Below are 25,866 nucleotides of genomic sequence, written 5' to 3' on the forward strand. Positions count from 1 at the left end.
AGATGCTCAGAGAAGCTGTGCTGCCTTCTAGAGACTAAAGAGGTGAGTGAGGACTGGGGCAGGCATGGGAACCCAGGGCATGCTCTTCCCCAGACCATCTGGCACAGGTTGAGTATTACCTAGTTGGGTTTTGAGCATGAATATCTCTGTCAGTGCTTTCTGCTGCATCTCCTTGACTTCCCAGGAAGTTTTGCTTCATCTGCTTAAAAAACAAATGTGATAATTTCTTAATTTTTAGTCCACCATCAACTCTATAGTGACCACAGTTATAATGGTTGGAAATGCTCCACGCTACAGTCACTTTCACTGATGTGCTTAGTCAAATCTGTCCTTTTCTTTCTTGGAATAATTCTTCAGCTTGCTCCATCTCGAGAACATCAGATCCAATTCTGTTTCACTGCACGGAAGGCAAATTCCCACAGTGCAATACCTTTTCATCTCCCCTCCCCCACCTGCCCTGCTTGGGAGCTGGGAATTGCAGGGATTCAGTTTTCAATGCCTTTGCCTTCAGGGAAGTTCAGGTTTGAGGTTCAGAAATGTGAGTTATTGCTGCTCTATTTGTGTAAAGTGCCATCTGAGGGACTCATCTGAAAGACCAAATATTAGGACATTTCAAGTCTCACCTTATCTCAGATTTAAGACTACTCAGGGGTAGTCTGAGTGGTGGTTTTTCACATGTCTGGTCAATATCTGGGATGGGAATACTATACGCACATATAGGTGGGCTTTTCAGCTCACACTTGTGGCTTTCCCTTTGTGTCCCCGGTGTCTCAGTTCCCAGGCTTATCCTCACTTTTCCAACTGATCTACCTTTTCTCCATATTTAGTCAGCTAAGGCTGAGTGTGGCTTCCAGATACTCTGAAACGTGTCACTCAGTAGGAAACTTGTTTCCTGTAACATCTTCTGCTCGGCAGGAATTGCTTTTCCCTATAGATCTCTAAAATGGGCAGTTTAGCTGCAGTAATGAGCAGTTCAGTGGGGAAAGGAGTCACTTAATAAAGAAACTGTAGACTAAATTCTGGACTCCTACATCTGCTTCACAGTTTGTAAGCCCTGAATTGTGTCCCGCAGGTTTCTGTCTCTCCTAGAACTGATCTCTGCAGGTGAACTGATAATCAGCATTGACTGCTATCCCTAAAGGAGAAGGGGCTGCTGCTGGGAATGTGGTGAGAAAATTCAGGCAATACAATTGACATTGGGCTTAGTTGTTCTTTAACAATACTGGGCTGAAAAAGGTTGGTTCAGCTAGCTGGAGCCAGCCCGAGAAGGCTCCCTAAAATAGCCTCCCGCTCTATTCTTATATGGGAACCATAACAGTGACTGTTGCTTCTGGGAATCACATTGTTTGTGTCTTTGTCTCCTTTAGGGAGGTTATGATCTGCATCCTTGACACAGCAAACTTCACTCTCCCCTTCAGAGCAAGCCAGAAGGTGACATAAACTTTAATTCACAGCCCAGGACCTCAAGTGACAAGTGCTCTACAGCATAGAGAAGCTTTGATTGATGCTTCAGACCCTGAAGATGGGTAGTGGCAGGTATCTCAAACAACACTGCTGAGCAGACACAGCAGCAGAAGCCTCCACCTAGCCAGGTTCCTAAGCTGATTGTAAGGCAGAATTAGGACTAACAGAAGGCAATTAAAAGCATCAGTGATTTCCTCTTGAAACTTTGAGCGCCTTTGGAATATTTATGTTACTTTAATAGTGAATCTTCCCAATAAGACAGGAATGATTTCAACCTGCCATTCCGATATTTCTTCTCACATAATCCTGGAAAGTGGGATAAACAGCTTTGTGTAGCCTCACTTCTGCACCTCCATGAAAATGAAAAAGGAGTTCAATTTGACTTGGAAATGGTGGCTATTAACTGTGCTATAATGGTAAAAACTGAGGGAGAAAGATTTTCTAACATGTTTCTGGATCCTTCTCATCATTCCTGGTGCTGCACTTCTAAGATGTTCTTAAAAACCCTTTTCCTCTGCAAAGCCAAGCAAATGTTGCTCGTGGGACCTTCTGAGAACTGATCTCACCACTCTTTCTACCTGAAAAGGGAGTGAAGTACAACAGCCTCGTATGAACGTTATCAACCACTTACTATGGCTTTCCTCCCTGGAAACTCCTCGGACTGCTCCAACTGCACCCACTCTGTGGGGCCTGTGAACGTTACAAAGGCCATTTTACTAGGTGTTATTCTAGGGGGGCTGATTGTTTTTGGGGTTTTGGGTAATATTCTGGTGATTCTCTCTGTAGCCTGTCACAGACACCTTCACAGTGTTACCCACTATTATATCATTAACCTGGCTATAGCTGACCTCCTCTTGACTTCCACTGTCCTGCCCTTCTCAGCTACTATGGAGATTTTGGGCTACTGGGTCTTTGGGAGGATCTTCTGCAACATCTGGGCAGCTGTTGATGTCCTTTGCTGCACTGCTTCCATTATGAGCCTCTGTATCATCTCGATAGACAGATACATCGGGGTGAGCTACCCACTGAGATACCCAAGTATAGTGACAGAGAAGAGGGGTCTCCTGGCACTACTGTGTGTTTGGGCATTGTCCCTGGTGATATCGATTGGACCTCTTTTTGGCTGGAAGGAACCAGCACCAGAAGATGAGACCATCTGTCAAATCACTGAGGAGCCTGGCTACGTGCTGTTCTCTGCTCTAGGCTCCTTCTACCTCCCCCTGACTATTATCTTGGTGATGTATTGCCGAGTGTATGTAGTGGCCAAAAGGGAAAACAAAGGTCTCACTTCTGGTCTGAAGACAGAGAGATCTCATTCTGAAGAAGTCACCCTACGGATCCATCGCAAAAATGCTCCTGAAGCAAGCGGATCAGCATCCCACCCCAAGAGCAAGCATCACTTCTCAGTGCGTCTCCTCAAGTTCTCCAGGGAAAAGAAGGCTGCCAAGACCCTGGGAATAGTGGTGGGATGCTTCGTGCTCTGCTGGCTTCCATTTTTTGTAGTAATGCCTCTTGGTAAGTAAAGCAAAACCCTCTGCCTTTTTTCAGCACCTTCCGTGGAGGGAGGGCTGTGTTTGTGCCTGTGTACAATGATACTGATTGAAAAGCTCTCAGGGAACCATTTGCTATTGCAGAGCTGTCAGAATCAAAACATGCACCTTCACAAAGCACTGAACGTAAAAAATGGAAGTCTCAAAAGAAACAAGATTTCTCTGGTGAGAAGCACAGAATTCCAAAAATAATGGGAACGATTTAGTACTCTTTTTCCATATAGAAAATACTATTTCAGAGCTCCAACTGTGATTCTAACCAGCTCTGTTATAGGAGCAATATCTTTAGATATCTGTGTGTTTATATCTAAGTTTGCAACCACTTCTTCAGGGGATATGAATATGTAAAAGGTCAAGATATAAACCCATTCAGGGACAAAGTAGCTTGGACCCAGATCTCCTGGAGTGCTCAGGGCCTAATAATTCCCACTATAAGGAAAAAAAATGAGTTTCCTACCAGGAAACCCACACTGTGAGATACCATATTCCAAACGAATATACCCAAACACTGTCTTCAACCATCATGCTGAGCGTGAATATTTATGCACTAGTTGTAATTCTAAAGGAGAAGGAAGTCAGGGATTTGTTCTGCTTTGCTGAAATACAGAATAGTAATTAGGACTTTAATTAAACCTGGCTCAGTCACCTTTAACGCCATTTCAGGATTTATAAGCAGAATCCTAATGCCACACCTATGGCTGAGTGTGATGTCTGTGGCACATCCACCATGGTTTGCTCTGCAACAGCTCTGCTAAGTATTAGGTTTTGAAACGTGGAACCTTAAATCTGTGACTTGCTCAGTTTTCTTATTGAAAGGGCTTATGCTGCATAGGAAAAATGAAGTAAGATTGTGTGGAAGTTTTAGCTAGTACAGAATAATGTGTACAATTAAGCCAAAATAAAACCAGCCTTACCTAAACATGGAAAGAAAGATCTGGGGATTTTCTTTTCATCTTATTAAAAAGCTGTTTGTTTTCAATTAACCTCTACTGGATTGACCAGGATTACCTGGTTGCCCCACAAAAACCTGCTGCTAATATTGCCATGTGAAAAACCCCAAAATACAGAAGCTTTTCTGTTGGTCAATACTGGGAAGTGCTGGAAGATGAGAGGTAGACGTTTTGTAAGAGGGAGCTCTGAAAGGCCTGGCTCATGCTGTCCAGGATGTCAGCATGTTGGAATGCTGGTTGCCAAGATGTCTGAAACATACCCAAAAAGGGTTTGTGAGAACGCATTTAACACACTTCTTTTCATCTGCAAATGTGGTTGCCCACACTGAGCTGTTGTTATTTGATTTGCTTTGGGATTCACAAATTTTCTGGACTCAAGAGTGGTTTTGCATCTTTCTTTGTTCACTTATAAGGAAGCTTTCTTGACGTTAGTTCCCCTATCTTTGTGGGGTTATTGGGTTATATAGTTTTTCAAAACCTATTTTTACTGCTTTTGTCTAAACTATCAAGCAGACAATTGCCCCAAAAGAACACCTCTTTAGAAAGAACCAAGAGAACACACCTTGAGGCAGGCTGTCCCACCCAGAGCCAGAGACTCACACAGAGATGACTGCATATGGCACTGTGGGCAACGAGCCCTTTGTTGTGCAGAAGACCAACTCTGCAGCTTCACAGCCACAGGGCAGACCTATAAATGGTCCCATCAAGCAGGCCACTCTCAATGAAGCTTGCCCATGAGACATTCTCAAACCATGCTACACAAACCACTTCATACACTGCCAGGTGCTTACCAGTCTATACAGCAAAAGTTCCCAGAACATAGGTTTATGTTACTGTGATCCACAGCATCTTCAAGATCCTCACATCTATTAATATCAGCTCTACCAGACAAGAACCACATTATGACAAGAAAACACCAGGCTTGCTAAGGCATATAATAAAAGGGGATAGAAAATTCTGAGGAGTAGGTGTGGGAAGAGCAAGAATGATAGAAGGATATCAAGAGAGGAATAAAGGCATGATATCCATATTTCCAACAGCATCTGCCAATAACTTGAGAGAAAACTTGAATATCCCTACCACAATACAATATCTTAATTAAAACTGGTGTGTAAAGGTGCCAATTGCAATCTGTATAAATAATGCCTTTCTTACCTTCTTGGATGGAGTCTCATTCCAGGCAAAGGGTCTGTGCAAAGGCTTTCAGTCAGTCCAATAGTCCAATACACCTTCTTCTCACTTTGCTTTGATGTCTGTGGAGTGAGCCAGGGGATGCCAATCCTGTTGCATGAAAATAAGTGAGGTCAAGATTAGACCCTCACTCAACCCACCCTTTACAAAGCTTCTGTAACATAACAGTGTCAAAACAGCTGATTTCCCCTTAAAGAAGTCACTTTTTCATTTCAGAATGCACTTTCTTTCCTTCTTTAGAGATAAGCAGGAGATCTGCTCCTAGGATCTTAACAAAGCCTCAGAATCAATCGGGATCTTAACAAACCCTCAGAAGCAAACCCAGAGCTTTGCTTGTTGTCTACTTTCTGTGGCGAGCTATCTTAAATCTGTCTGGCTGTAGATGTAGTTCCCTCAGCATAGTCATGGCTGGGTTGTCCAGATACTCAGGGAAACAAGGACCTGAATCCTTTGTCTTTCCATTGCTCATCTGATACTAATATAATAAAATCAAATTAATAAAAGCTGTGACAACCTAATACTCGGCTCAGCTTTCATATCAGAAAATGCCAAACTCCAGCCATGGAGGAAATGTTCAGAGCTCATGTATAGATTCCCCATGTCAGTATTTCAGAGACAAAAAAGAAATAAGGTGGGGGGGGGGGTACACCAAACCCAGAATAAAGCCCCAGCTTGTTCTTTGGAGCACAAGTCAGGGAGCAGAAGGATGTTTGCACTCCCTGAGTCTTGGAGCACAAGTGTGTGTGTTAAGCCATTGAATGAAGAGAAAATAAACCATGAAGATAAACAGAAAAGATATTCCCCTTTTTTTTTGCCAATCACAAGGGGCTTTTTTTCATAAACCCAGACTGGAAAGGCTTTGTTGGTCTAGGCTGATAACTCAGCTACACTGAAGCCAATGGCAAAGATCCCACTGACATCCTTGTGGCCAACATTTCTCCACCATTACCGAGTCCTGAAACGTTGTGTCCCACTGACTCATAACACAGCAGAGCAACGGAAGGAATTGGTGATATTTATAGCCATTTACACTGCAAACAAGAGAGAGAAAGTGGAGTCAGTTGTGCTGTGCTTCATGATTCACTCCTGTGGTGTCCTGCATGCATCACCTGTCACAGGCTTGTCCTTGTCTTCAGAATATTCCTGTTTTGTGCAGTCACCACTTTCAAATCCCTGGAATAAATGAACCAAGAATGTAATTTTTCATTCTCAAATGTCATGGCACCACTTAGGATTCATTAGTGATTGAAAGGTGAGGAGGGATCCTCCAACCCAACCCAGCAAAGGTCAGGATTTGTCTTTAATTGGAGACAGAAGGGTGAGAGACTGTTTTTGCTGAAGATAATTCCTGTATTGCTAACCCCAAGGATTCCAAAATCACGACAACCACATAGTGACAATGTGGTGAGACAGGCTGAGGCAGACTCATCTTCTTATTCTCTGAACTTGCTGGATTTTTGGTTTACTTTTTCAAGGAAAGCTCAGATTTTGCTATAAGTGCATGACTGTAAGAATGAGGGCTTCGGGATGAATATCAACTATCTTAAAAATGTGAGCAATGAGAGATCCAGAATCATTCCATGCAGTAACAGCATGGGAGCTGGAATTTCAATGACAATGGAGCTGGTTTGTAAAACAACATGATTACTTGGTTTTAAGTGGGTAACAAAACCTCAGTTTACCTTCCCAGGGGTTTTTATCAGCTTTCTAAATCTGCAGCTGCCCTCAGTGAATCTGGAAATAGTTGCTTGCTGACATCTTTGCTCCTTGCCAGAAATATCATCCCTTGTCAGTGGTACAATATGAAACAGAGCATAAATTAGGGCTGGGATTAGGAGCACCATTCCCAGACTGACCCATTCCTGTTGCCCTTTCCACCTCTCACCTGTGTCCAAACACCCGCACCCTCCTGATGCCCCAGACATCTGAATTCAGGCCCTTGTGAACTGAAACAAACTCTCTCCTCCTTCTACATCCATTTATTACGGATAAGGGATGTCCATCGCAAAGTCATTCTCATTTTTCCCCTGAATATTCCCCCCATAGTATTCCAGGCCCTGGGACAGGAACATTTGTAAGTGTTCAAGCCTTGCCAGATGCAGGCTTTTGTCCTTGCTCACATCTATGAACCACTGTTCTGCATTTGCTGCCTTGATTTGATTGTACAAAACCCTGAGGCGTTTCCTACTGTTCAAGGATTCTTTGATCCCATTTCTTGTTCCCACAGAAAATACTTTCCATAAGGGAGCAGCAGGGTAAGACGTGCTGGGAGAGCGTATATGTACAGAGTGCAGCTGTTGAATGTCTGAACCAATACATATGTATTTATAAGAATATATATAAATATAGTTTCCAGAGGGTGGTTTCTGGTTTGACCCAAAACACAGTGTAGAATGCCAGTCTTATGGAATAAAGTTCAGTGCTAACACTTGAGCTTGGGAACACAAAATGTAACACGTTCATCAATGTTTGTAGAGCAGAGTGCCTCGTGAGAGCCAGGATGCTCCGGTACAGTGTTAACCTCTGTGGGGACATCAGTGCTACTTCTGTGCTCCATTCTCTGGGTCTTTGGGGCAATTACTCTGGAATAGCTGCTGCTCTCTAGCTTGACCCCATTAGGAAGATCCCAGGACCTGAGTTTTAAGCTTTGCCTCCCTCTAAACCAGACCACTGCTTCCAGTCTGATGGGAGTACAAAGGTGTATTTCCTATATGTCAGAGACAAGGGATGCTAGGATTTTTGTTTTACTTCTGTACAAGGTTTAAAATGGGCACTTCTCATTCCCAATGACACTTCAAGCCCTGATAACATAACAAAAGACACTGCTGTTATCTCCTGAGTGGAGTCTCCAGCTGTTGATTTCTAGATATTGCAGGCAGCTACTCATTGCAAGCTCTGAATGCACAGGTGTGACTGCTTTCCAGGTTATTGCTGGCCTCTCATCACATACGGATGCAGTCCTGATCTCACCCATGCACCATACTCCCCTGCTTGCCTTTTCCTGTGCTCTGACTCAATCACCACATTTGGTCAATACAACATCAAAAGGGGAAAAACAGTAGCAAACATAAACAGAGCTGCAAGAGATGGATTTTAACACCACTGTGGGTCCATGGGGCACAAAAATGTATTGGATCTGATTCCCATGGTGCTGACAGAGATGATACAGGTTAAACAACACAAGTTTCTGTAGTCTGGCAGCTTGTAAATCCCTCCTTGCTGTCCATCAGTTAAACAACACATGACATCAGTACTGGGTTTTATACAACCTATAATCAAGCAGCTCTGTAACTTTTGTCAAATGACAAAGTCAAATTACATCTTTGTGACTGAATTGGCATTTACTCACCAGGAGGTAGATGGAGAACTCACATCTGAAGAAACTCTGAGTTAACAAACAGGAAAACAAATGCTGAGGGATGGGAATGCAGTTCCTGACATTTTCAGGGGTGAGTGATGAAATACTTAATAGCAAAAGACCTCAGGAGGTTAACAGTATATTTTGGTTTACTTAATTTTCATATAACAAGCAACTGAATTGTGCTGCTGACACTGGAGAGTCCTCAACCTTTTGAAAACAAAGCAGGGATTCAAGCATCATTTAGACAATCTGCAATTCAAAGGTATTCAAATATCAATTGAAGTTTTCTTTACTGTTCCTCCAGCACAGACTGCAGGGAGCCAACATAAGATGAAGCCTCAAAACTGTAATCAGTTTTGCCACTATTTACCAGCTTTATCCTGACAGTGTGCTGGGGAAGGCATTAAGGCCTTTGAATAGGATAAAGAATAAGTAGCTTTACGCAGGAAACAGTCTTATACCATATACCTCAAAGAAGAGAGAGTTCAACACACTGCTTCATGGTTGAATCTCATGGTTAACTATGGGCATTGCTTAAAAACAACCCAAAATCCTGTCTTTCATTTCTACTTTGAACAAATCAGACTCGAGTTTGCCTGGTGCAAAGTTTCAGCACATTCAACAAAACACTTTGTCACCAGGCTTAGCAGGCCTGTTAGAAAACAGCTCCCACTTGCTACCAGACACATCAACCACTGGTATTAATCATGACAGCAACATCACTGAATACTGAAAGCCTAGAAGAAAAGAATACATTCGTAGTATTCCGTGGGGAGGAACATGATTCAGCAAGGACTCAGAGAACATGCAGGTTTTTTACACCCTACACAATATTTCAGTTGCTCAAGGTTTAGACACACTGATTGTGACTTACATTGCTCTGGAAGCTGACTAAACTCTTGGCATAAGTAAGAAGAGGGTCCAAATTATTTCTGCTTTGATTTCTAGCTCTGTTACCTGTTGCTTTCATTGACTGTCAGTTCTGGCCTCAGCCCTCCCAAGATGCTACAGACAGTATTTCTTTCTATTAACATTTGTATTGTTTAATTCATGGGATAACACACAGGTGTAATGAAGCCTGCAGACAGAGCTTTAGCTGATGTGAAACATCACAACCAAATGCAAAGCAAACCAAAACTACTGTCCTAAAGCCCAGCATACCCACCACTGAAAGGAAGTGTTAAAGACAGCATGATGGGGTCTACAGACAGCAACGTTTGTATGCTGTTAAAGCTACTTGGTTTTATGCTGTTAAAGCTACTTGCTTTTCTTCTCACTGTGTGTTGTTCCAAGGCAACAGCTCTCTACTCTGATGAACCAAAAAAGGTTACATCAATAAATTAGCATGCAGATCCCCACCCCAAAAAGAGACCAAGAGACAGACTCTGACACTGGCTATTTTCTATTTATAACAGAGGTTGGCAAGGCACTAGCATTCCATTTAGTGAGACACAAGTTGCAGCAAACAGGAATTGTTATTGTTTACACTCAGCCTCACACAGCTGATTCCCTAAACTGAGATTTGTTCCACCTTTTGTCTTAGCACAGAATGGGAAAGTGGTGGATACGCTGCAATTAAATGAGGAAGTAAAGAAAAAAAGGAGCATGATTTGGGTATTTAGAAGTCTTTCACTATTTTTCATCTGCCAATGACTTCAGCCAGAAAGTTCTCTGAGAAGGCTGTTTAGTTGTTTTTCACTAAAGGAAAGCAGCATTTATTTGCTGCAAAACCCAATCTAGTTTGCTGTGAACTAAGCCTGCTCACTCGTGCTTAACGGCAAAACAGCATTTGCTTTCTTCAGCACAAGAGTTTTGGTCTTAAGAACTGGTTGATATCAAAACCAATAGTGAAACTGGTCTACTTAGCTACTCAGAGCAGCACAGGAGCAATCACAGGGGGAATGAGACTCATGCTTCATGTCCAGGTTGTAACTGGCTTTGGAATAGGAGCTTCTAAGACAAAAACTGTGGCGTGTTGTGCTCTGCCTTGGGGTATTCTGACCCTGTCTCACTTCTCTGCTGCTCCACCATATACCTGTGTCTACAGGGACCTCTGTTCTACCACACACAAGATGGCCTAGGTATTAGAGGACCTCTCCCAAGCCAGAGATAACTGAAATACCTCTCACCCCACCACATCTCCTATTTCTTCCCTGACAGCAGCATACCCTCTGTGCCCACCAGCTCCACTCACAGAGCCATGGTAAGCAGACATTGCTTCACATTTCACAGGGAGACCGTGTTCAGCAAAATGAGCGAGTCATAAATCACACTGCACTATTTGTGTCTCTGGTGCAGGCAATATTTTGATACATTCTCACACAAGCAAAACCAGCCTGGGAATTCCTCGCTGCCTTTTACCACTTGACAGCATTTGCTGCACTTGCTGGAGCTTTGGCTGATAAAGCTGGGAAGAGAAAGATTCAAACCGAAGTTCGCCTGCTCTCAGAATTCAATTAGAACACCCTCTGATTGCATTATCAGCTTTTCCTCAGTCAGGGGAGGTCCAACAAGCAGATCAATCTCTGTAAAGTTTAGGAGCTGTAGTTACACTGCAGAGGGTGATAAATGTATTGATGCACGAAGCTTCCACAGGATTTCTTGCAACATGCACACGCTTACATTTTCCAGGGGAAAGCAGGAAGAAAAGCATTTGTCAGTGTTAAAAGTCCTGCTTATTATAAACTTGACTATAAATCTAAACCAAGCCAATTATATTTCCTGAGAAATTATTTTCCTTCCTGTGCCCAAACTAATCCTGACATTGGGATGATCAAAACACTTCTTTTTTTCCCCCTTTTCTTAAAGGAGGCAAGAAACAGCCTTTCCCCTTGACAACATATGGCAAATATTCTTCTCTTTCCCTGGTTCTAGATTAATTTTGCAAAACTGGTCTTAGAATTGCTGTTATCACTTAGTCTGTGAAATGGTGTGATTTTCTTGCCATTTGCAACCCCTTTCGATGACCTCCTAGATATGACTGTTATTTGGCTAGCTAATCTTGAATTAGAGAGTCCCAGAGGAAGCAATTTTCCTCTGTGAGTTGTTATCAGTCCTCTTGCCTGCCTCTCTGGCTGTAACTGGGAATACAGTGCCTGTATAATAAATTAGATGAATTGATTTCTGACAGGACATCCATGTAATTGTATGACACTATATTCTGAAAGACTTATTCCTGCAGGAACTGGCCTTTGAGTCATAAATTTTCCAAGCCAGAAGAGATCCTTATTTATTTTTTCCCAGTGTTTCTTTGGTTACCTGCAGTTTCTCACTGCCTCTGCCTTAACACTCTGTGTATTTTCCATTTTAGGTTCTTTCTTTCCTGCAATCAAACCCCCGGACACACTTTTTAAAATAACATTTTGGCTTGGCTATTTAAACAGCTGCATCAACCCCATCATCTATCCCTGCTCCAGTCAAGAGTTTAAGAAAGCCTTCCAAAACGTCCTGAGAGCACAGTGCCTCCAGAGGAAGCAAGCAACAAGGAAGCAATCCCCAAGCTTCAACCTCAACCATCCCACTGGCCAAAGCACAGAAAGTGGCAAAGGTGTGGTCCGGATCCCTGCTGGCTCAGGAGAAACCTTCTATAAGATTTCCAAGTCGGATGGGGTCTGTGAATGGAAGCTCTTCTCGGCTGTGCAAAGCATGCCTGCCAAAAATGCAGTTTCTAAAGACTGTACTGTTGCCAAAGTGAAAAGCAAAGGTTTCCTCCAGGAATGCTGCTGTGCAGGCACTTCAAGGAACCTTGTCCATGAAAACTGTAAAGTGCCAACCATTAAAATACACACCATGTCCCTCAGTGAAAACGGGGAGGACGTCTAAAGGACGGAACGTGCCCAGCAGCACAGGCTGCCAACTTGTGTTTCTGCTAATGCCATGTTGCTCTTTTTACTGGGAAGTAGAAGTAAATGCTACAGTTGAAAGGATACAGGGGAAACAAATAGCATACTGTAAAACAGGACCAAATCTTTTGAGGAGTGATGTCTTTGAGTGCTGTTATCCTGAATGAAGGCCCTTAAAGATAGTGAATGGCTTCAGTGGATGGTGAGCACTCCTCAGTCTTCCGAGAGACTGGCCCCTGCAAGTCACTTGCCAGGCATTTAAAGGCTTTATTTTTCACTGTATTCCCCTGTTTCAAAGTTCCTACTGCTATGATTTAAGTGTGATGGGGGAGAAAGAGCAAACTACAAAGAGCCCGTGCTGATACTTTCAGACAGCTCCAAGTTTAGAGTCATTTTGTGATTCTGCCACACACCCCCAGGCTAAACCTCAATTCACCAGCTGGCATAGCTGAGGTTGGGTGTTAAGCTCAGGTCTTGGGACAGTGTTTACAGCTCTCTGCTTACTTAAGATCTCTATTATTACAGATCTCTTAATGTAATGCTTACATTAAGGGACTGTGGACAACAATGTTTTCCTACCATGTCTTGCTTCTTAGTAAGGCTGTTGGTGATGTCCCACACGCCTTGCTGAAGACAACAGGCAGCTCTTTGGATTTGCATCTTCAGCTGGGTGGCCTCTTAGGTCCTCATTCCTGGGCTGCACCAGGTGGGGAACTGGTCTCCTATAATGCCCATGAGGTTGCTTGTCCTCAACCTGTCTGGAAAGAACAGTCACTTCAGCGCACAGGGCATAGCAAAACCCCTCTCTTGGCTCTTGCCCTGCTTGGAGTGGCTCTGAGTTTCCCTTTGTGCTGTGGGTTTTGGTAAACTCCATTGCCAAGGGAAACTTGATCCAAGTGGATGCACTCCACCTCCCCTCAAAGCCCAAGCAGAACTTTGCTTTTTTGTGCAACCAACTTCCCAAATCTCCAAACAAAACTGAAATGGAAACTTGCATGCATCCCAGGTTTGTTTGGAAGGTCTCTGTGCTCAGATGCAGGTCTAATAACATTCAAAACTAGGGAAGCATCATCAAATAAAGCTCAAAGAGGTCACTTTGACTCATCCATTTGTTTTCCTTGTTCTGGGTCCAGCAGGGACTCAATAATTCCTTGCTCAGGTGCTTGCTAGTCAGATCAGTGCCACAGTCACTGGAAAAACTGCAGACATTTTGCTGTCTCCCTGCCCAGTGTTATGCTACATTCCTTTTCTGATTCCTTCAATACCAAGTGCTCTAAGCTTTCTATGAGATCCTGGGCACCCTGGAGTCAGGAACTTTACCCTCCTTCTGAGCAGTGGGAGTTAAGCAAGTTAAATGTCTTAATGATGTACATCCCCATGAGAAAGGGCCATCCTTTGGGAATTTGGGAGGAAAGCATTTGGAAGCATGTTATATTTTAATACAGCTAATCCAAATAAATAAATAAATGAGCTGTGCAGCATCTGGAAGAAACAGTGGGAGGAATTCTCTGTACAATATTAGAAATAAGCAGCTCTTGACATAACTCCTCCTGAGCCTGCCAAGTAAGAATGCAGCTTCTTGAAACAACACATAACCCTTTATTCATGTCTCAGTGTCAGCTCCTGTGCGGAGTACCTGCTGGCTTGCAAAGGGAAATGGCTTGAGATAAGGTTAGCTTTTATAGAGTAGGGCCTTGAAAGGACACCTTGTTTATTGATGGGAACTCACTGTTTAGTCATCTCTCATTCAGTATTAAGTCCCCAGTGTCAAGAGAATTTCAGTCTTCTGTGTCTGTTATTTCTGCATGAATGAGGTTTCTCTCCTCCTGCAAGCCCTTATCTGCAGCTGGAACATTATCAGAAAATTGTCAAAGTAAAATCTGATCCTTGGAGCTCTTGCAATACTGTTGCTTTGCACAGTCCTGGAAGCAAAAAGCAACCTCAGAGAGTAAATGCACTTCGCATCTATACATGGCCAGGATACTAATCAAGCAGTACCACTGTAAATACATGTGGAGCTCAAAGTGAAAGAAGAGAACAGATGAACCTAAGTCTGTGTTTTGTGAGGCAGAACAAGCCACCTCATTTCCCCCTGCATTTGGCCCTGTTCACAATGCATTAACATTATCATGTAATATCAGTACACCTGGAATCCAAAGTGCCCATTTCCAGACCCTGCTACCTTGCAGGATGAAAAGTAAAACCTGTAAAAATAAGAAGCATGTATTTGGCCATATTTTGGCAGTAGGGACTCAGACAATGCCAGCTTGATGGATCTATACAAGAAAACAAGAAAGATGTAAAAGACCTGCTAAATCAGCATCTTTTTTTCTGCTGTAATAACTAAGAACACTTCAGCTGAAGAAAACAGTTCTTCATTCTGCCTCATGAATGCTGCATAAGAAAGGTACAGAATGTCCCAAACAGGGTAAAATTAGAGAAGAATACAAATCAAATCCCTGGAACCAAAACCTTATTTATTTCCAAAAGCATGCACTTATGGACAGTAAATCTATAGCCTCATCCTATTTTTAGTTTAAGTAAGGAACCCACCCCACTCTTCAAGCTCTTCTCAGATTTTCTTTTAAGTAAAGTCTAGAATTTGAAACTAAAAGTGTTGAAACACCATGAAAAAAATCTTCTCATGGTACTTCCAGCCAAGACCAGCAGCAGAAAAGCTGGAAATCTCATAAGAAAGTCACATGAGACTGGTGGCCGAGGTTTTCAGTCTCCTGAGGTTCAAATACGTGGGACGTTTGTTGCAACAAAACCTGAACTCTGAAACCTTTGGAAAAACACCCATTAAATTGAGCAGGACCAGCAAGATTGAAGATCTTCACTGCACATGCTTGCTGCCCAGCCCTATCTGTACACTTACTTTATAACTTGAACCAACAGGGTCATTTGTGCCATCTCTCCTTTGGGGCTGGGAGAATTACAAGGGTCTCTTCAGTCATTTTAGATCTGTTGAGGTTTCGTGGTGTCAGGTAAGGGGTTGTTGTGAAGCTGTGCATAGGCTGGCACAAATGTATTAGTTGTCCAATTCCCAATAAATCCTGATGTAGCAATATAATCAGAATCTGAAAGATGAAGAGAAGTAAGTCAGCATGCTGGTGGCAGTGTCTGGCTAGACATGATAGTCACCTTTAGAGCCCAGTACTCCTGCCTGTGAGAGACAAAGGTTAGAATAATGAAGTCCTGGTGTCATCTTCATCCTTTCTGTCACCAAACAGATGCTAAAGGACCTCTCTCTGTGCAGTGACACTAAAAAGCCCCCAGAGCTCAGCATCGGGCAAGGCTGGTCCCAGCCACACCACTGCTTCTGTCACATTTGCCAGCAAAAACAAACACAATTTGTTTGGCTCACTCAGAGAATTTCTGCATGAAAACTGCCCTGTTCCCTTATTGCAAGCAGGGTCATAGGCACTTGTCAGTCTCTGGTTCCAAAAATGTTGTATTTTCCTTCTGTCTGCTGCAGCATTTTGCCTGCATGTTGTACAAGTTTGGCTGCCAGTGGTTTTTAAAGGTGTTTCTTGGAATGGCCACTGCATTTTCTGAACATGGTATTCTGGTGTCATGGAAAATGTGCTGGTTTTAAAGGCCCGCTGCTTATTGCGCAACATGTTCGAACAGTCATGCTGGTCATCTTCTTGAACAAAACTGAATGTATATGAAATATTGCTGGTGAACAAATAAATTATTGGGGGAAATGTGCACTTTGTGACATGTGGGCTTCAGTTCTGTTCGCAACTTTAGTTGGGTTTTCTTCCCCACAAGTATTTACACAAATGTGACTTCTTCCCTTCAACAAAGATTTAGAGGTTTGGGTAGAGATTCCTGCAGGCAGAGATACCAATACTGCTGATACTTGGTGGATTTTAGTGGGAGCTCCAAGGAGAATCATAGAATCATGGAATGGTCTGGGTTGGAAAGGACCTTAAGGTCATCCAGTTCCAACCCCCTGCCATGGGCAGGGATGCCTCACACTAGACCGTGTCACCCTAGGCTCTGTCAAGCCTGGCCTTGAACACTGCCAGGGATGGAGAATCAAGGAATCAAATTTGTACTTCTACTAAGAAACCCTTAAAGCTCTTAACAATTTCTAAAAGGAGGTTGAAAAATCCATTTGGTCTCCAGATCATGCTCATGTTTATTCCATTTGCTTACAGTAAAACATCATGTCCCAAACAAAATCCAGCCCATTTTGCTGTATTCTTTATAAACAAATACTAAAGAGACAACTCCTGTCAACCCAAGTATGTAAATAATCTTTGGGGAAAACAGTGCTGAATTATTGTTTTCTTTGATTTACAAAGGGAGCTCTGGCAAAGCCTGCCAAAGCCTGCTGGGCATTCTGGAAGGCAGCTGCCATAGCCCCATCAGTCTCAGAAACACCAGCAGAAAATGCTTGCAAATAACTGGGAAGACCAAGGAAATACTAAGATTGACATGGCAAAACTAACCTCTCACATGAAGCCTTTTGATCAGCACAGTGAGCTAACAGTGTGGTCTTCTTACCTTTGTTTTATACAGCCAAGGATCCCCAGTTCCTTTTGGATAAATCCTGTTTGCTCCAACAGAACAAACCCTGCTCCTAAGGTTTTCTGGTGAAGAGTAGGTTGTGAGCAACTTGTCAGTGGGGTCCAGGTCCAGCTCCTGGGACTGGTTAATGCTGGAGACGTGAGAACCAGTAAAGCGATGTGCAGATGGAGTTGTTACAGTGCTTTGCTGCTGCTTGTCTTCTGCCACCTTCTTCCATAAACTACAGGAGCATTGAGAAATGCATTAGCCTAATTGCTGTCATTAATCTAATCAGAGTAATATAATCTTAATTTGTATTGAGGTTAATTTTTGTTTAGGAAAAAAATTGCTGGAGCTCTGTTTAATGTAACTATGGATGCCTTTCAAACCAGCTCTTTTACTCCAAATGATGAATTAGGGGTATAATTTCCTTTCAGGCTTTGAAAATTAACATCTAATTATTCTTAACCTAAGGGATATTAGTGCTTCTTGTGAAAGGGAGGAACACTGATCTAAATTTAGAAGCGAGATCTCAGTAAATGGCTGGAATTATTCAAAGACAAAAGAATCAAACCACAGGAAAAAATAATTAATGTTTAAAATAAAATCAGAGTCATCTTTTTAAGATAACCAAAGCAAAAGGAAGCTGCCTCTTTCAGATCTCAACCGGTCTATTACACAGCACTTGGGTTGCATCCCTGCAGCAATGGGATTTCCATTCTTTTTGGGACCACTAGGATCTCTTTGAAGAAACTGAGTCAATTTCTATCTTTTTGCTTCATTTAAAAATTAGAAATTGGATGCATTTTTCTGTTGATGAGAGCAAAATGCCATCAAGACACATTACCAATCAACATGACAAATTCTTCATCTCTGAAAGACTTAATAAGATTAAATGAGTATCTGAAGAATGTGATAGTTCAGCCTCAAACTCTTGGGTCTGAGTGCAGAACAAATCAGGGAATTATCCAAAGAATCATAGTTTAAAAAAGACTTAATATTTAGGAAGCTAAGCATCTTTGACAGCTACAAAACTGCAATTGCTTGTCTTCTTTCTATGTGCACAAAGGCACAGATCATTTTTTCTGGCAGTTATTTCATCATTTCAGAGTTTCTCTTCTAATGAGAAACATCATTTTATTTTTCTCTTGATTCTTAAACTGCAGATTGCTACAGAGAGAAGAGCAGCAACCAGAAATGGGACTGAATGTAGTCTGACAACTTGTTACTTGTACCTAATGAATTAAAACTCTTTGGAGAAGGAAGGAAGCACAAGAAAGACATTATCCTGCTAGTATCTCCTTGTGCTGTCAGACTGACACTTCTGTCCTCGCTGTCTCCATTGAAGGATACCCAATGAAACATCCTTAGTCTTAGTCACATTTACCTCATTAAATCTCATGTTCAAGCCAGAAAGGAAGCACTTGCCTTCCTCTCTTGGGGCTTACACTGTTTTCTCTTCCCTTTGGATGTCAGGCTGAAGTCATTCTTGCATCCTTCCATCCTGAGTGCTTGTCACTGGGAATACTTTCCTGCAACACAAAGCCAGTGGGTGAATAACTCCTGGGCCAGAGCAAACACAGACCTATGACTATGGCATCTGCAGTTAGCTTTATTTCTAAACTGAACTCATAGGGCAGGCCTCATGCCAAGAGGTTTTACTCAAAATAGGAGTTTCCACTCTGTGCTGATATTGGGTAGCAAACTGCACTTCCAAACTGGGAGACGTGCTAATATTATCTTCTGAGATGTCCCTGAGCCTTCTCCTAAGCTGTTTTGGTGCACAAATGAAGTGGGTTTGGTGCTATTGTAAGTTTTATCAGACCTGAAGATGGAAATGAGTGTGGTTGGATAACCAATGTTTCCAACCCTTTCCTTTTGGTGACCACCATACCTATGTTGGTCAGCGGGATCAAGCAGTGGGGAGGCCAGCAGGGCTCACAGGAGAACCTTATTGAAGAAATGGCTTCGACACAGATCATAGAATGATAGAATCGTGTAATCATAGAATGGTTGGGTTGGAAAGGACAAGCTTGTTGGTGCCAAGCACACGCCAACATACTCTGCTAAGTTATGGCCTAGAACTGTCTTACAGGCACTTACCTTTGCATGCAAGCATAAATGAGCACTGCCAACCCTGCTACACCAGCAGCCAGACACAGCTTTTCAAAGGAGATTTACAACAAAATTCGCAGGGTTTTGGATTACATCCCCTCTGTTGCTGTGCTTCATAACATGGGTATTTAAAAAATAAACTTGTCATAAATAAAAAGGACCATTTAACAGCCAAGTGACAAGTTACAGCAAAACCCAAAGTGTACCAATGCCAGGGGCTTTTTGAGTTTACAAAACCTTGTTTCTAAGTTTATATAAAACATCTTGCTGGTTTTGTTGGGTTTTTTTTAACACTAAAAGACCTCTAGGACCCAATCCAAAGGCCACTGAAATGGATGCAAATACTCCCATTGAATTAAGTGAGTTTAGATCAGCATGGGGAGATTTCTCCAGTCAGGATGGGGGAATCTTGCCCTCTTGTGGCTGTTGCTCACTAATAATAAATACCAACAAGCCATCAGGAAAAGCTGCTTTAGAGCTGGATTAGGAAAGAATCCAGCAGCTCGCCTTGCTGTGCTGGAAAGGGTGAAGAATAACAGAGAATGAATGTCTGTTAACTTGAGAATGGCTGCACAAAAGCAAAAAGGACAAAAACTGGTTCGTGGTTTTTTTCCCCTCTGCTGCTTCCAGATTTGTGCCTGTTTCACACAGAGGGAGGCTGGAGGAGGATTTTTCAGAGCTGTGCCAATGAGTTCTCCATTGTTCATCAGATTGGAAGACACTGCCCAATAAAACTCAGCACCTTCCATCCATATGTTTAATGTGGACCTATTGCCAGTAAACCACAACGGTGGGTGCCCCACAGGGCCTGTGTTGCAGCTGGGTTCCTCCCACTGCAGCCTTGGGATTTGCTCAGGGATGCTCTGAGGGCTTGCTAGATCTTGTCAGTGTTAAGGGGACTGTTCTACGCAGTGATTTTTCAATGGTGGTGAAAGGCAGAGCAGTTGGGTTGCGAAGGACACAGCCTTTGTTGTTGAAATCAACATTGGACTGTGGGAAGAGAGGGGGAAAAAGGATCTAAGCTGAAAACTTTGGAGCCCAGGAGTTTGTTTTGCTTCTGAGAATCTGATTTATTACTCTGGCATAAGAATGAACTGAAGTATATTTAGTTCTATAATGTAGTTTCTGTGTGACAGCTTTCACCAGAAGAACTCCAGGCTGCTTACAGAGGTGGTCAGAATCGTGTTTCTATTATACAGAAGGTAAACTGAGGCACGAAGCCAGCCCAAAACCAGAAATGGACATAAGCATGGCACCAATTTCAAGCATCTTCAGTGCAGGTATCCCCAGCTCAGTTAGAAGAGTAGAGAATCCTCCTACTCAGTACAGGGAAAGAAACACTCATAGGCTTGTTGCAGCTTATCCTAAGCCTTTCCTCCTTGCCCAGTTTGGAGGGAGCAGGTTTTAAATGGTGATTAAACATGCAGAATCAGAAAGGGACACAAGGGCTTTATTTGAGCTCTAGGTAGCACCTTTGGGACTGTTTTCCTTATTCTTTCTATTGAGGCAAGGAGATGCTGGATAAGTTGTTTGTGCAATAATGTGAATGCCAAAGTATATTCTTTGCACTGGCTACACCAGTGTTTCCCTTGGCTTAGGCATAGGTGGACAATAGTAAGTGCCCTTCCTGATGTATTATTCATACACACAGACATACACAGTGTCTTACCATCTGCATCTTGCTCCCTTCATTGGACTGGTTTATGCCTCTCGAAACAACACTGTTTAACAAAAACCCATTAGGGTTTGTGTCTCATCTCAGGTACAAAACCTCAGTGGTGACCTCAGAGGCTGTGTGGCATGTGGGGGGAAACCTCTGGCATTAGGTTGGGAGTCTCCCTGCAGCACTCTTGCAGTAGAAACCTCCCCTGCAGAGCTCCAGCCTTGTCTATTCAGGTATTTCTACCCAAGCTTCCCACACAGCAGTGCAGGGTGAGGACCCGGATGAGTGAAACTGCATTTAAACGTGAGGGAGGGAACATGGGTAGGAGAAAATAACCCTTTGAGTAATTTATGAGGCACATTTATTGCTGTTATTTATAGGTCTCTCTGGGGGATTTGCATTGTTCTCCACCATCTGACATTATTTGGCAGTTGAGCAGTGCCTGCAACACAAAAATACCCTAAATCCCCTAAAAATACCCTCCTCCAATGCCACATTTTTGATTAATACTCTTGAAAGCTCACAGTGTCAGCAAGTCCTCACCCTGTCCCCTCTCTCCTCTAATGACTTCTGCCTTAAAGGTACAAGGGCTTGATTAAAACTCTCATCATAGTAAATCAATGGTAGCTCAGGGAAAAGAGGTCCTTTCCCTCCCTCCTTTCAGAGAAAGTTTCCTCACTTGTGCTTTTCTGGCACTTGATTTTGCATGCTTGCAAAACCACTAAATCAATGCCATCAGTAAAGCACTCACTGGGGGTGCTCAGTCCTCACCATGGCAAGCTGAAAGCATGCTTTTTTATGCATGTGCTTTCAATGTTATTTTTGGAGAGATTAATGAGTTCAGGTGCAGTAAAAATAGTGTATTGCAAACAAATTCCTCCTTAGCATACTGGAAGGATGAAGAGTGACATCTGCATGAATACAATCTCAGCAATACCCACAAATGAGGCTAAGCAATGGCACCATTGCTGTGGCTGTTTGGGACTGCAAATGTCTTGAGTGACTTTGACTGTTAGGAGCTGTTAATCCTAGCATTTACCTTGGCTGATGCAGAAGGCACATCTGGAGAGGAACAGGAGAAACATTCCAGCCCCAGTCATGTCTCTACATGGGCACAATATGTGGATCTAATTACAGCAGTTAGGTTCATAGGAGGCTGGAAAGTTGGAGGCTGATTCCTCCAAGCCTCCATGCTAGCAGAGTCAGGAAGAGCTCATTTCCTTGCCTGATATCCTATGAGAGACAGAGGTTTTTCACTGTTCCTTAAAACAGAAAAACTCAGGAGGCTTCAAGCTGACTCTTGGTCACAGTTCAGCCTCCTGAGCCTCTGTAGGGTCTTTCCTGCATTCAATCAGTGCGGCTGCTGTAAGTTTCCTAAAGGAAAGGACAAAATTCAAGTGGCTTAAAGCAAAACTGTGGGATGGTAGTTCAGGACAGAATTGGCCCAGAGCCTGGGAAACCTTGGTCCTATCACCAGACAAGCTTCCAAGAGGGTAGGAGAGCAAAGGGAAGCAAACCACAGGGTCTTCTGTAGAGCTTTGGCCAACTCACAGATAATCGAGGTGTCAGCACTGAAATGTCCAGCTGGGCTGCATCCTCTGGGGCTTCACATTTCTCTCTAAGAGGTACCATGAAACAGGCCAGGAAGGCAGGCCACGTGAAACCTCATGATGTGTCTGCTCTTTACAGTATCACACAAAGCAAGCTGTTCCTGTGAACTGCCAGAATTTGAAGCCAGGAGCCTGAGTGCAGCTGATGAGCTCTGACATTTGAATGTCACATAGTCCCAGTCCAACCTCCAGTTGCTGCTTGACCTGGTAACTGGGTTCCCTTCCTTGTCCCAGAAACGCAATGCTCCACCAAGGTGACATCCACCTCCAAACCTCTCTACCTTTGCCTATGTTTGCCTTTGTCCTAGAGGAAGAAGCTACAAAGCAAGGCATAAATAGAAGAGGACCTTTTCCTGTTTGTTGATGCCATTAAAGGAAAGAGATGCAGGAGTTTTCAGCATGCTTTGACTATCTTGTCACCAAAATCTTGCAAGAAGCTGTAGAAGAAGCCTGTGGGATGAACTAGATAATCTTTAAGGTCACTTCCAACCCAACCCATTCTAGGATTCTAGGACTCTGAAGGGGCTATTGGAAAACCACTTGTAAAACTAAAGCTTTGATGTAGAATTTTGTCTGTGAATTCAAAAATGCAGTGCAAAACAGCTGAATCCTTACACTTACAGTCAGTTTTGATTGGGAGAAAAGAGTCTATGTCAGTTGTGTATGAACCAGCAACCTATCTAATGCAGGATAAAACAAGATGTGGCAGATTCTGGTGTTGGAAAGCGTAATAGATATAGAAATGCCAAGGCCTGTGTATTTTGGATTTAAGTAGGTCCACATCTGTTTGTGTGGGAATATGAACAGGAGGAAGAAACATAGAAATGGAGCTTAAACCCGTGTATCTGGTGCCCTCCTGTGGAAGCGAGCAGTTACTTTCTAGGTTAGAGAGGAAAAGTCATTGCGGGGTTTGGACTTCACTTTGTTACTATTTTCTCAATGAGACATAAGTGAGAAAATTAATACGATAAACCAAACAATTGTTCATTCTTTCCCTCTTTTTCCCCTTCCACCAACAGCTTCTTATGCAGGGAATGGCTGCACAAAGCCAAAAAAGTCATTAACCACACGGGCAGGAAATGGGACCGAAGAAAGAGAAGCATTTCAGGGGAAGAAACCCCTGCCATTGATTCAAATCTTCCTTACCTCTGCTCGTGGACATCAGACTTCTGTGAAGAAAAGCCAAAATCTGTTTTAAAAAAGAATATTTAAGTGTGGTTTTTTTCTCTGTAACTACATTGATAGATAATATTCATGGCTTGCTCTGTATTTCATTATAGAAGGGTGTGTTGTTAGGCTTAAACTATAATAGAATACACTCAGATGATTCATACTTTTTAACATTGAAATACTACCAATATATTCATATAATAGGATATATGTGTACGTCATCTCTCTGTCACAGTAATCATAAGCCCTTTGCATGTTTTACATTTATTACATCCTACATCATTCTTCAGATGATCCATGTGCCTCCAGGGAGTTTTGTCATCTTCATTTCTGCATGTCCTACTGCCACCTCATGGCAGGGAGCTCAACCTTCACCATCCCTGCTAAAATCGGGTGGGAAACTGGTCCTGAAGTTGCTATCCATATACAGCAAGAAGCTAAAAGCACTAAATGTTTCAATTTTTAGTCATAAACATCTTGGGAAATTTAGGTTAATTAAAATTAACATTAGTTGGTAGGATTTTGTCCTGCACAAGCAATCTGGAGTCATATAGAGTATCTTAGGGGCACGATACCACGTTCCCAGCCCATGAAAAGTGCCAGTTATGGTAACCCACAGCAAAAGTTACCCAACAGTGCAGCGTTCTGAAGTGCAAAGCAACCAGGTCCCTATTGCCAAGGAGCCTGGGGGGTATGCACTCAGACACCCTCAAATTACTGTGATTGAAGGTATTCAGCTGCAAAAAACACTGGATTTAACCGGTAGGAACAGTACAAATTAACCCTGTCTGCTGCAGAACCAGTTGGGTAGGAGAGAGGCATATATATATATATATGTTTTTATATATACAATGTAGATATAGCTATGAATGAGACCTAGCTCAGAGAAGCCTTGGCTTTGAAAATGCTGCACTAGGTCTCAGCACACACTGAAGCAGGACGGCTGATGTAAGGACCAGTGACAATTATTGCTCCCAACACCCTGCCACTAAGGAATAAATCAAACCATGCTGTCCTCAGCTCTGATAACCTACCTCTCCTCATGAGCTGACAGCCAGTGTTCCAGGTCACTGAGCCAAAATCATTGTCTACTTTCTGTCTTCTCCTTTTAGTCACTAATTTTGCATCAATGTTAGGATCAGATGGATCTACATTGAGTTTTACACATGTGGCTGCAGACCAGTCCATGGGATGCCTGCAGAGAACCAAATCAGCACATACTTTAAAAGCAATGAGCTAGGCCTCATTGCTGCCAGTATAAGGAATTACCTGGATTAATGTGTTGACAAAATACAGCTACACCTGTGCTCTTCTGCTGCAGCAAACCAGCACTGCACCACTGACCTGAGCATCTTCCTGAGATTTCTCACTGCTTGGCTCCTCAGTACACATTAGGCTTAGATCTGGCTGTTGATGACTTCTTCCTGACCTCAAAAGCTTCTCTACCCTTCAGTTGACACTTTTTGACCTGTTCCAATATGGATTAGGTTCACTGAGTCTCTGGAATCTATTTCCTGGGGAAGAGGATTCATCCTTTCCAACTGAGGAGCTGCAAGAAGAAATGATGATAAAATAAAAACAAATGGAGGCTCTGCAGATGTGTGTTAACATCAGTGCTTTAGGCTGAATGGATCTTTCACTGGGATATTAACATTGGGACGAGCTAATTAATCTTATTCACAGTTTCCCACCAACCCTGTGCTTTGAGATTTCATTATATATATGCTAATATCTAATTTAAGCTGCCAGTAGCCAAGTAACTGCACATGTGGTGACAAAGCCAGGATCCCCACATTAACCTTAAGTCTTTTTATTAGTGAATGACCATTGCCCCTTCTCAACAGGTAAAAGGAAACCCTCTTAAAACTTCCCACTGGATATGGATGCCAGGCTTAAAGCTAATTGCATTTCCCAGAGCACTTCAACACTTGGGTTTGTTCCGATGAGGAACGAGAGCGAAGCATCACCGCAAAGTGCATTGCAAACTCCAGCTGTGTTTGCATCTGGGGGAAGACCACCGAGAGGGTGGATGTAGGGATGCAGCAACAGTCTGAGCTGCTGGGAGTGATGCTGGCTCTGTCTAAGCCCTCCCAGGATCTGCTGCCATCTCACAGCATCCCTGCAACACAGTAAAACCCAACCACCACCAGTTTCACTGGCACTATTCCAGCCAGCTCTAACACTCCCCATACAGTTATCTGTGTGTGGCTTCTATTTACAGCTGTACTTTCTCTCCCCTCCTCCATCACTTTTAGGAGGGTCCAAGTAGAAACACATTGGAGGGCTGAGGGCTATGCCAATAGTTTTAGCTTTGTTTGTTGGCATTTCATCAGTGATCTCTGCAATGCAGAGGCAAATGTCTCTGCTTTGCCAAACATGGTTTCAAACAGACAACTGCCCTGAAGAGGCTCCCTTTTCTCTAAAGGAAA

At 42.9% G+C, this 25,866-nt stretch overlaps 1 protein-coding gene and 1 long non-coding RNA gene across 3 annotated transcripts in view; one reads left to right on the top strand and one right to left on the bottom strand.

Annotated features, from left to right (window-relative positions):
* Positions 1 to 6,495, bottom strand: part of LOC115945429 (uncharacterized) — a 32,343-nt gene extending 25,848 nt beyond the window's left edge. The window contains exons 1-3 of the long non-coding RNA XR_004079763.2: positions 6,265 to 6,495; positions 6,105 to 6,186; positions 5,120 to 5,245 (exon numbers count right to left, since the gene is read on the bottom strand). This is a non-coding gene — a long non-coding RNA (uncharacterized lncRNA). The remainder of the gene's footprint in view (positions 1 to 5,119; positions 5,246 to 6,104; positions 6,187 to 6,264) is intronic.
* ADRA1A (adrenoceptor alpha 1A) lies at positions 1,986 to 16,074 on the top strand. Of its 2 annotated transcripts, none has more exons than XM_005142614.3 (2): positions 1,986 to 2,979; positions 11,827 to 16,074. In XM_005142614.3, the coding sequence occupies exons 1-2, from the start codon at positions 2,097 to 2,099 to the stop codon at positions 12,336 to 12,338; spliced, it is 1,395 nt and encodes a 464-aa protein (XP_005142671.1). In that variant the 5' UTR covers positions 1,986 to 2,096; the 3' UTR covers positions 12,339 to 16,074. The 2 variants fall into 2 exon arrangements, with proteins under 2 accessions (XP_005142671.1, XP_030899157.1); XM_031043297.2 differs by lacking the exon at positions 11,827 to 16,074 and adding an exon at positions 8,508 to 8,574.
* The last annotated feature ends 9,792 nt before the right edge of the window (positions 16,075 to 25,866 follow it).

The sequence above is a fragment of the Melopsittacus undulatus genome, chromosome 18, assembly GCF_012275295.1.
Source record: "Melopsittacus undulatus isolate bMelUnd1 chromosome 18, bMelUnd1.mat.Z, whole genome shotgun sequence".
NCBI lineage: Eukaryota > Metazoa > Chordata > Aves > Psittaciformes > Psittaculidae > Melopsittacus > Melopsittacus undulatus.